The 12,010-nt window shown below is 45.7% G+C and overlaps 1 protein-coding gene across 4 annotated transcripts in view; it reads right to left on the bottom strand.

The window, feature by feature from the left end:
- Positions 1-12,010, bottom strand: part of LOC309523943 (vascular endothelial growth factor receptor kdr-like) — a 203,460-nt gene that overhangs the window by 55,125 nt on the left and 136,325 nt on the right. For all 4 annotated transcript variants that reach the window (XM_082208216.1, XM_082208217.1, XM_082208219.1 and 1 more), the window contains exons 13-16: positions 10,972-11,265; positions 5,610-5,756; positions 1,333-1,458; positions 196-302 (exon numbers count right to left, since the gene is read on the bottom strand). In XM_082208216.1, the coding sequence (XP_082064342.1) occupies positions 196-302; positions 1,333-1,458; positions 5,610-5,756; positions 10,972-11,265 (674 nt within the window). The remainder of the gene's footprint in view (positions 1-195; positions 303-1,332; positions 1,459-5,609; positions 5,757-10,971; positions 11,266-12,010) is intronic.

Below are 12,010 nucleotides of genomic sequence, written 5' to 3'. Positions count from 1 at the left end.
GTGCCAGTAAGGAGGGTGGCCTAGGGAGAATCCCAAGGGCCAGGTGGAGAGGGTTGGAGGGCCGTATTCCACCCCAAGGCCTGAGATTCCCCACCCCTGCCACAGATCATTATCTGCAGAATAGCTGCCTATTCCTGTTCTGAACAATTTTGGTATCTAAAAGAAAAGCCTGGGACTTTTCAGAGATCCTCTTACTTTTCTCAGTTTCCGTATGAAGAGGGTGAGGAGGAGCCAGAAGAGGGTGGCTGCTAAACCAGTGCAAACCAAAATGATTACTTCAATGTTGGACTTTTCCTCGGAGCCTGGAAAAAGAAATACATGATTCACTTACAGCAAAGTGTTTCCCACAGCACTATGCACAACATTCCAGAAACCACACATGTGTTCAGACACAATGATCACCGCTGCAGGTAACTAAAAAGAACACCTTGTAAAATTAAAATGGTCATTGGTGTAGCAAACCAAGGGATTGATTTCAGATGGCTAGATTGGATGTTGCTTGGAGTCACTTTCATACAGTGGTGGAACACCAACCTTATATGGATTGGGAGCATGTAGGAAGGAAAAATATTGGCAGGTGGCAATTTAAATTACTTCTCAGTTTGCAGGGAAGGTGTGTGTGTTGGGGTGCTGGGATTATTGATGACTACTAGGCATGTGGTGGCTGTACTCTGCCTCCACAGTTGGAGGCAGCAAGTCTTCTGAATAGCAATTGCTGGAAACCACAACGAGGAGAGAGGGCTCTTGTGCTCAAATCCTGCTTGCTGGTTCCCCACAGGCATCTGTTTGGCCACTGTGAGAACAGGGTGCTGGACTAGATGGGACACAGGCCTGATCCAGCAGAGGCTCTTCCTACGTTCTTGGAAATGGAAACTAACTGGAGACACCACTTTTGGCCTCTGATACTGGCTGGGCCAGTATGTTGGAGGTTTCTGCATCACTAAGGGACAGCAGATGCTCTGTTGTATCCTGTGGCCTCTGGGTCACCCTTCCAGGGACCACAGGATTGCAACCTAAATAAACCTATGGAGCAAGAAACAAAAGCAATGAAAAACAGCCCAATGAAGACTGGGCATGCTCAATAGCTACAGTATGGAGGGCATGAGGGAGTAGAGTGATCCAGAACACCAGTGTGAGTGGTGGGGTGGACTGGAATACCTGGAAGAGAGCATATCTGGCTGGTACGAATGACCAGAAGCACTCCTGCTAGGAGGCAAGGATATTCCGCAACATTTTGTTGCAGGCCCAGCTCATCCGCACTGCAGCTTATCTAGGGTATCTTTACAATGCTTGACTGAGCCTGTCAAAGGTTTTCCCCTCTTGCAATCTCACCTTCTATTTTAATAAACGCCTGGGTGCTGTCTTGGCCCATTTCATTGATGGCCTTGCACTTATAGTGACCCTCATCGTCCTTTTTCACTCGCTCAATCACCAGGGTGTTGTTTTCCATGGAAATTCCTGTGGGATGGATTGAAAAGTAGTTTTAGCACGTACTAGAGTGTTTTCATGGCAGCATTTTCAACATATAATTGGCATCTACATTTTGCTGGCAACATCACACAAAAGTGCCTGGCAGCGTGAAGGAACATGAAATCAAAGGGAGCTGCCTTATTCTGGGTCACACCAATGGATCATCTTGCTCAGGGCCGTCTGCTCTGACCGGCAGCAGCTCTCCAGCATCTCAGGGAGAGTTTTGCTCTCTCAGCTTTCTGAAACCCTGTTAACTAGATGTATTGGGTATAGGATCATATGAGGCCTGCTCTCCCCTCACCCCAACCCACAATGTGTACTACATCTAAGGCATAAAATAGGCCTCAGGCTTGCAGGAGCCTGCTGAAAAAAAGCACCAAATTGAAGAAGAGAGCTCAGGAATTTGTTTTGAATCTCAAAATGAAACTGAGCTCCTAGTCCTTCCACACAAAAATCCATTCCAAGTTTTCTTCGTTTTGGCAGCATAATTTAGAGCAGCAGGGGAGTCATTTTGCTGAAGCTATGGTTAGAAAATTGGGATTCAGGAATTCTTTGCCAATCTATTACAATCTGTATTGGATGTGAAATTGCTTTTATGTACAAAATTGTTTTTAAATTGTTGTTATATATGGAATTGTTCTTTAATTGTTATTATAGTTTCTTTGTTTTTCTTGTTAAAATCACTCTGAGCTTTTTATAGGAAGTGATTTGCAAATAGGATTAAATAAATACAAAACAGTACGTCGCCCCCCCCCCCCCGGAACAAAAGGTTACTTTTGTTTGTCACTTTCTCAGTGCATTCTGATGCACTCTGAAAAGCAACCCAAAACTTTAAGGTGCATGAGGTTCTCAGAGCCAGGCTAGCTCTCCAAATGTTTGCTGAACTACAACTCCCACCAGCTGCAGCCAGCACGGCCACCGATCAGGTACTATGAAAGTTATAGTTTGGGCCCTTTTAGCTGAGAAAAAAATCCAAGTAAGAGGTGACGTGACAGAAGTTTAAAAATTATGCATGGAATGGAAAAAGTGGATCGAGAGTTTTTCTTCCTCCCTCATATTGCTACAACTCGTGAACACCCAGTGAGGTTGAATGTTGGAAGATTCAGGACAAATAGAAGGAAGAACATAGTTACGCAGTGCATAGTTAAACTATGGAACTGGCTCCCACAGGAGGCAATGATGCCCACCAACCTAGCTGACTTTAAAAGATGATTAGACGAATTCATGGTCCTCTAGCCATGGTGGGTATGCTCTGCCTCCACAGCTGCAGACAGCAATACTTTTGAATACCAGTTGCTGGAAAATGCAGGAGGGGAGAGTGCTGTTGTGTTCAGGTCCTACTTGTAGGTTTCCCACAGGTAACTGGTTGGCCACAGTGAGAACAGGATGCTGGACTAGATGGGTCACTGGCCTGATCCAGTTATGTAGTTAAGTAACATCTGGAGGGCCACCCATAAGCCACACATGCCTTAATAGAACTCAGTGAAGGAATGGCTGTTCTAGAAGATGTAGTTTCAATGAAGGACCATTCTAAATAAGATGGGACAATATGTTTAGTCTGTCATACCTCAACATTTGACCATATTTTATCATGACCAAGAAACAGAAGGTACAGAAGATAGAGACTACAGAGGGGGTTGTGGGTATGATTCTCAATGGCTGGAGTAAGTGTCCGTTGTTAGGAGAAGAGTGAATTTATGGCTATAACATAGTGTGAACCCTTCAGATATTTTGTTATATTAAGCGGTAGGTATTAAAATGTATGAAATAGAATTGGCAGGGCAGCTCCTGGAGACGCTGCTGCAGTGAGCACAAGCCCTCCCCTCCATCCGGACGTTGCCTTGCCCCGGCCCCCACTTACAGGGATCATGCTGTGGGTGGGCCCCACTCTTCCAAATTTCCTTACATCAAGGAAGGCCTCTCTGTGTTCACATACTTCACCCTCTGTAGCGATGGAAGCTTCTTACAAGCACTATGAAAAAGTCCATTTGCCTGTGCAGACACCAAGCAAAGCCTTCTATCTTTAATTTCCCTGCTAATGCAGGGGATTTCTAAGTGAATCTGTTTTGCTAAGGAGGTATCATCACCAAGCAGGTAAAACCCACTGGGACTGAAGGAGGATAGGGTTTAGATCTGTAACGTGTCCTGCCTATGAATACGGCTGTTGTTAACATAAGCTCTGCGTGCAAATTTCCATGCAGAATGCTGAAATATTTACCCTGAGGTGTCCCCTCCACTCCAGATATTTTATTCATGTTTCCATTGGCTGGATGAGTTACATGCTTGTCCCTCTGGAATTATTTATGAAATTTCAGGAGCTGTAAAGGGTTTCTGCCCAGAACAGCCCGATCTGAATTATATATCCCTTTCTGCCTAACCCAAGAAGGAAAATTAAAGACACAGGGGCAGCCACTGATGAGGAGCAAAACACAAATTAATCAAGCCTTAGTTTGAGACATGGGTGGCAAATGTCTCTAAAGGATGAATGTTCTAAGACCAACAGAGGCTGGTCTTAGCACCTTCACGACCCCTAAAAAACACATACCTTATTCCAGCCCTGGGACAAGTACTGAACAAATCTGGGAACTTTTGGGAACTGACTTTTTAAGGAAAGGGCTGGTGCTGTGATGTTTTCTTTGCAATAACCTGTATCCTTAAAAGATGATAGGTAGATAGATGATAAATACAGATAGACAGATTTAATTCTATTAGCTTTTAATTGCTTTTTAATAATGGTTTTTCTGTTTTTTAGTTGTTTCTATCTTATCTGCAAGCTACCTTGAGTCCTGGTCTGGGGAAAATGTGGGATATAAATAAATAAAATAATAGTAATACTAGTATCAGCCCTGCAAGTTTTCAGCCTCAACTGGAGAAAAGCTGACCCCTTCTCTGGGTTATGGTTGTGATGGATACCTCTCAGCTAGCAACTGTTACAACACACACACATACACACTCCCCAGAGCAGTGTTAATGTATAAAAAGAAGATTGTGAAGGGCAAATGACCATATGTCTCCTTCTCTCATGCATCCACCCCTTTCTAAAGGTCAGGCAGACTAGCTGAAATGAAAGGGGCAGTTAGGACTCGCTCGCCAATGCAGCATTCGAGTTACTTCTTAGTATATTTTGCACTGCATATGATATGGGGCTTATCCATACTTCCATTTGTTCCATTGCTTCCTGCCCGGGGAAAACCCAGAGTTTAGTGCTGAAACAGAACAACTGGCAACCAGGTTTTCCATTCATTCCCATTTGCTCCAAATTAGCACTAAAGACAGAGTTTTTCTGGATGAAAGTGGCAGGGCAGGGGCAAAGCCACTCAAACCTGTGCTTTCTAGGCATGAAACAACTGGAAGTATGGACAAGCCGTAAGTTAAGTCCATGCCATCAGATGTTTCAGACAATCCACACTCATTAAATTGGGAAGACTCATGAAGCCAGGATTTCTCATCAATCCGCCAGTATCAGGACAATGACACTATCTGAATTGAAGTGAACAGGTGTGGGTTCCTGGATGTGGCCTGCACTATAGCTAGCACGCTGAGCATCCCAGAACTATCACAATTGCACAGAAAACTTTTCCTCATCTCAGACCAAGAGGACAAAAGAAGCAGAACATCAGGAGTAATATTAACTGTGTTGTCCAGCAGTTAAAGAAAGGAAACCTGCTGTTCTGATTTCTTTCTTATATAGTGGTGGGGCAGGTTAACTTTCTTTCTTTCTTTCTTTCTTTCTTTCTTTCTTTCTTTCTTGGGTCATATTGTCATGCTTAAAATGCATTTTGTATTTTTTACACATGGTTTTAGTAAGTTGCCAACCCTAATAAGCAAAAGCACTAAGGATGACTTGTATATTTGACAACCTAGTAATGTTTGCTAGAGACATTTATGCTTATGATATATCCCTGTATAATGTTTTTTTTTAAAAAAAAATGGATCAAATCTCATTTTTCTACTCTATCCTTTTATTTTTAAAAGTTAAGTAAGCCATGTTTCTAACTCAGTTATGAGCTATGCAGAGCAGCATATTGCCTACACTGACTGGCAGCAGTTCTCCAGGTTTCAGATGTGAGTGTGTCTCTGGTGTTAATCAAAGGAAAATACCACTACAGTAATCAAAGGTTGAAGAAACAGAGGCTCACCTGAAGCAGGAGTAATTGGATAGCCATTTTTCAGCCAAGCAATTGTGGGTTTGGGTGTCCCATTCACTTTGCACTCCAGAACAATTTTCCCACTAACATTTACTTCGAAGTCTGTGAAGTTCTCCATAATGTAAGGCACAGTCTTAACTGCAAATATAAGGAAGCAACGCTTTTAAGGATCACATATTCACCAAACACCTGCATTTCCATCCTTATACCAACACACAGTCTCTAATGCATGGAAAGCAAAGAAAAAGAAAAAGAAAGAAAAGTGGAAAGGATACAGAAAGATCACATCAATAAAAACACAGCACAGATTTAAATCCAACCAAACTAGGAACGAACAGATGGCTGAGGCTATCCTCCAAAATTCAGAGGAATATGGTATAATAGAAAGTAGCTCTCATGGTTGCAGATAGCTTATATTAAGTGCTTTTACTCAGAGGACGTCCTCAGGCCACAAATTCAGCCCGGGTGTCAGTTTTATCACATGCTCACAGGAGGTGGTCCTGAGCCAAATATTGGGGTGACAAGAATGCAAAGTCAGTTTCGTCCTGTAAAAACAAGAGTGGAGATGACCACCACCCTAAATTAATGTATGATATGCTCAAAGTATCAAGGACAGGTGCCAGGAAGCATTATTTACCATATTTTTTGCCCCATTAGGATGCACTTTTTCCCCTCCAAAAATGAAGGGGAAATCTGGGTGGGTCCTATGGGGCGAATGCAGGCTTTCGCTGAAGCTTGGAGAGCGAGAGGGGTCAGTGCGCACCAACCCCTCTCGCTCTCCAGGCTTCGGGAACACATCCGCAGCCTAGGCAGCCCTGCGGGAGGTCCCACAGGGATGTCTAGGCTGCGGATAGCAGCCTGCTTCCCGGAGCGTTGGGCGCCCTGAAAGCAGAGCGCCCGGCGCTTCGGGAACACATCTGCAGCCTAGGCAGGATAGCAGCCTGCCGCCCAGCGGGCAGGGCACCCTGAAGCAGAGCACCCCGCGCACTGGACAGACATCCGCAGCGTGGGGAGCCCTGCAGGAGTTCCCCGCAGGGCTCCCCACACTGCGGATAGCAGCCTGCCACCCGGCGGGCAGGGCACCCTGAAGCAGGGCGCCCCTTGTGCCGGGCAGACATCGGCCAGCCCCACAAGCTCGGGGGACAGCAGGGAGGCGCAGTGCCGCCATCCCGCTGTTCCTCGACCTGGTTTGGTTTCCCCGACCTGCTTTTGGGGGGGAAATAAAGAAAAAAAATTCCTTTATTTCCCCCCCAAAAAACTAGGTGCATCCTATGGGACAGAGCGTCCTATGGGACGAAAAATACGGTACTTCTCCTACCAGTAATTGCCAGACAATCTAGTACAGTTGTCTATACTTTCCATTCTTTCTGCCTCAACTATTGTATTTTAACCTCAGAAACATGGCTGGTGCCAGGGGTTGGTATGGTAGGACACCTGCCAAGGGCCCAAAGCCCAGCAGGAGCCCCATTGATAAGAGCCCTGAGCACCTGCGTTTCATGTTTACCACTGCAACCTACTTGTTCACCTGCCTCTTCCTCTGCCCCAGAGGGGAGGTGCAAACAAACAAGAGCAGAGGGTGTCTTCCCCAAGGATTCCCTCCCAAGAGCTGAAACTGGCACTCCTCAAGAAGACTAGTCAAGATTTGGAAGTTTTCTTTTCTTTTTCCTTCTCCAAATAGTATCACCCTTATGCATTCATTTGGGTCATATACACACCATACATATTTAAAGCACATCTAAACTACATGGCTTACCCCCAGAGAATCTTGGGTACTGTAGTTTACTGCTCACGGAGCGACAATTCCCAGCCCTCTTTAACAAACTACAAATCCCAGGATTCTTTAGAGGAAGCAATGTGCTTTCAAGGTATGGCGAAGATGTGAACTTTGTGGATGTGAAATGTGGATGTGAACTGTTAGTTTTATACCAGATTATCCAGTATAAAATTTTCTGTTTGAAATATCAGGATTGCCCTCCATCCCCAGTTCTAATGTCAGCACAAGGGTGTAAGAACACAATGAGAGCCATGCTAGATCAGGTTAGACACCCATCTAGCCCAGCATCCTGTTCTCAAAGTGTCTAACCAGATACTTGTGTCCTATGGACTGCAGCTATACCTCTCCCACCCTGTCCCATCCCACCCTCCAGTCAGGGTTGATATCATACTGAGTAGGCAGAGCTGAGTCAGATCAAGTCCATTCAGTTCTCACACCCAGGTCTTAATGGAGCACACCATGTTGGTTTTATAGGATTATGAGACCTGTGGCCTTCGAAATGTTGTTGGCACCACAGCTCCCAGAAAATATTGTTATCCATCAGCCATGTTGGCTGTGGCTGATGAGAAAACATATGGATGGCTACAGGTCCCCTACCCCTGCTTTAGCCATGGTGGCACAGCTCACGATTGCTCCCTAACAACGGAATGATTGAGCAGCCTAAACTTTTTCAACACTCTGACAGAGAAAATCAGCATCTGCTTAAAAAATAAATAAATAAATCCACCTGTACAGCTACAATATTTTGGTTCAAGCGAATGATGGACACAGGTCTTTGAAGTAAAGTGTTCTGAGGCACCTGGCTGCAGATAATAACATCCTGACAGGGAGAATGCTGTTGCTGGAATTGGATTTTCCGAAAAAGCTGGAATTGGATTTTCCATTTGCTCTGTTGGAGAAATTCTCTCTGACTCAAAGAACGTCACAGCAAATCAAGTGGCCAGGTAGAGAGAAGAAGCTCTCTTTTAACCTTGCTTGTCACATTTTAATCATTCAGATAAGTGTGGGGCTGCACTTCACTTTTATATATTTTATTATTTGTTCTCTTACATCTATATCCCATTGTCAGGGTTGCTTCCAGATCCTAGCTCACAGAGGATCACGCTAGCCAGCGATCATTAAATAAAAGTCTTTATTGAGTTACAGTCTGCATCCTCAAGCTGCTGCGTGCAACGCTACGTCTTATGCTTAGATCGGCGAAGCTCCGTCTGAGTCTCCGCCCCTTGTGCACCAACTTAATATCCTAGCCCTGCTCCACCTTTTCCGCCTGACAGTTCTCCTCTGGGTCCCTCTGCCCCCCGGGGTCTCTTCCTTCCGGGATTCTTCTGACGCTGACCCCCCGGACCCTTCTGTCTCCTTGCGCCGGGCTTTAGGACCTGGCTCCCTTTCCGGGCTGCCTACTGCGCCACCTTCCTGTGCATTTGAACTTGGCGCGCGCGCCCAACCTTCCACTTTCCGTCTAACCGTCTCTTCGCTCCCCGATGGAGGTGTGGCCACTCCTGACTCGTGCCCTCCCTCCTGTTGTGAGCTGCCAGCGCTTGATCCCTGGCGCCCTTCCTCATCCCTGCTCTCTGGCGGTGACGCTGGTCCCGATTTCCAACTGCTCCCCTCTGAGTCCCCTCTGGCTCTATCTTCCTGGGGTGTCCCCCTAGTCTCCCCCCTTGCCCTGGCCACTGGTGCTCCTTTTTGTGAATCTTCTGATTCACTGGAAAGACTCGGAGATCTCGGGTCGTCGTCATCACTCATCTTTTCTTCTGCCTCCTCCCCCTCGCTCTCTGTTTCCTCCCTTGCCCTCGCCTCTGCTCCTGAACCCCTGACACCCATCTTCTTCCACCATGGAATCCAAGGCAGTGTACATGTTGTTCCCAGAGGTCTCCCATCCAGGCACTCACCAGACCCAGACTTACTTTGCTTCAGCAAGGAGGTGGCCTCATGGACCTTCAGGCTGGACACTGGGGACATTTGCTACAGTCCTGTATTGTAGCTGGCATGGAGGAATTTGTTTAGGAGCCAAGTCTCTCTGTTGACTTATGAACTTGGGAGACTCACCCTATTTTCACAGTCCCCCCTAACTAGCATAAACTGAATGGACACCAGGGTGCAACTGGTGGCAGTGAAGGATATCCATTCCTGCTTTCTTTGAGGTCAATTGGAGAAAATCTTCACTCACTAATACCATGCCTAGAAAGATGGGACAACTGAGATGTGTGGAATTTCTTTTTTTCTTGGTATGTTCTTGGTATGTTAAGAAATCTGACACGGACCCGTTGACCAGCAGGAGTCTTCTATAGGCTTAGATAATCATGAACATTCCTTAAAATCACAAATCAAGTTTTAGAAACTGTAAGATGTGAAAGAAATAATCTGGATCTCCCTTTATCTGTCTCCTAAAGGTTTCTTTGGATGGTTATCCAACAAAGTACTTTTGGTTGCACAATGAACTTCCCTCCCTCTCCTCTCCCCATACACCCCTAAATCTATTCTGAGGGTTCCCTCAACCTTCTAGATCAGATTAGAGAGGGGCATGGGGGCACATGGGCAGAGGAAAACGAGGAAGAAAGAAGCTTCCATTCCACAAGTGGAAATCATTGTGCTAGTGAATGCACTTTGTTGGATGCCACCCTTAGTCTTTATCATAGTCCACTGCCGTATATTTATTCCTTCAATTATGAGGCTAATACCACATTATTTTGAAAATAAGAGCTATGGTTTTCAGACTTTTAGCATACACCATGAAATGCACAGATGTGCTTTATGAAGGCCTTGAGGTTCAGAGCTCTTGTGAGATTTCAGTGAGATTACATGTGATCTTGCCAGTGGTGGCATGAAGCTGCTCCTTGGTGTTCCACCGCTCAAGGCAGCTGCCTCAGCCCACCTCATGGGTGGGTGGGCACTGCTCATAGATATCTAGATGGCCATTCTGGGGAACAGGCTACTATACTAAATGAGCCTCTGGTCTCATCTATCAAGGGGTGCTTATATGTTCATATCTATTTGTTTCCACACTAAAGTCTAGAGCCACACAACTTGTGACCCACCAAGCCAAATACAATATATCTGACATTTATTGAGGTTGACCTTGAAAAAATCTCTTGCTGTTTTTTTTTGTTTGTTTTTGTATTTCTACTGCTTGTCTGGGATTTCAGAAAAGTGAGACATGCACTGTGCAAAGCACCACCTCCTGTTTCAATCTTTCCACATTGAGGTTCAATGAATGGTCCTGAGTTCTAATATTGTGAGATAATGAGAAAAACTTGTCTCTGTCCACCTCTTCCCTACACCACATATAATTTTATGCACCTCTGTCAAATCCCTCTCAACCCGAGTTCTTTCTACTAAAGAAATCCCTAATGTACCTTTTCTTCATAGGGGAGCTGCACTTTTCTGAAACTTTTCCAACTCTATGATATCCTTTTTAAGGCGAGGCCACTTTGTACTAGAATGATACACAGTAGTCCAACTATTCCACAGATATGCATAATGATATTTGTAGTTTTATTTTCAATCCCTTGACCTGCCCAGGTATGTCCCTGTTCAACAATGTTCCCTTGGGAAATCTGGCCACTCTACCAGACTCACCTTTGACGTTGAGCATGGTGTTTTTCTCCAGCCCCTCAGTGCTATTTGGGTGGCTTCGAGCTCTGCACCTGTATAGGCCAGCGTGGGCCTGCGAGACATTCTTAAGGCCCAACGTCAAGTAGATGGAATAGTTGTCCACCTTCTTCTGCATCAAAGCATCAGGAACGGCCTGCAAGGTGGGGTTGTACCAAGAGAGGTGGTTGTAGATGTACTTGGAGGACTTGCAGGTCAACTGGACATTGCTTGCTACAATGGCTGTGATTTGTGGCTCAGTCTGTAGTTGGGATGGCACATCTGGAAGGGGGGGAAGGAGGACACTTGTAACCATGCTTGAAATGCAATTGAGACGATGGATAACTTCTTGTTTTCAAATGGCAAAAAAAGCAATGGCGCACAGGAAGCTGACTCAGACCACGGGTCCATCTAACTCAGTATTGGCAACACGTACAGGCAGTGGGTCTCCTGGGTCTCAGCGGGCAGGAGTCTTTTTCTAGCCCTGTATGGAGACTCCAAGGACTGAACCTGGGACCTTCTGCATGCATAGCTGATGCTCTGCCACTAAGCTATGGTCTTTACCAAATGAAGCGCATATAGACTAATGTAGTTTGACCTGAACAACGCTACAAATGGGATGAGACAGGGAAACTGTGTGTGTCAGTTGCCAAACACTCTCCTCAGCCTCTGACAATATTTGCTCACCCTCTATGTGGATGATGTGGTATTTGCGGCCTGCTGCCATCTGTTGCACCACTGGGTATCGCTTCTGGCAACTGTTAGGAGACAAATTCCCCTCACACCAGCTGCTGGGGGGCAATTCAACGGGCCAGGCCTGAGACTGATTCTAAGGAGTCTTCACTCAGATCCACTCCCAGGATTTAAAAGCTGGTGTGGCCTCCTCTGATGCAGCAACTCTGTGGGGGTTGTACCCACTTGATGTATGTCATGGGTCAATCCCAAAACTGGCCTTGACCCCTGGTATCCCTCCAGCAGGTGGGCTGGAGGTGATGGTAGCTAGCCCAGTGCCAAGCCTAATTCACTC

The sequence above is a fragment of the Podarcis vaucheri genome, assembly GCF_965113315.1.
Source record: "Podarcis vaucheri genome assembly, chromosome: Z".
NCBI lineage: Eukaryota > Metazoa > Chordata > Lepidosauria > Squamata > Lacertidae > Podarcis > Podarcis vaucheri.
The sequence above is the reverse complement of the archived record's forward strand: the minus strand, read 5'-3'. Positions and strand labels throughout refer to the sequence as shown.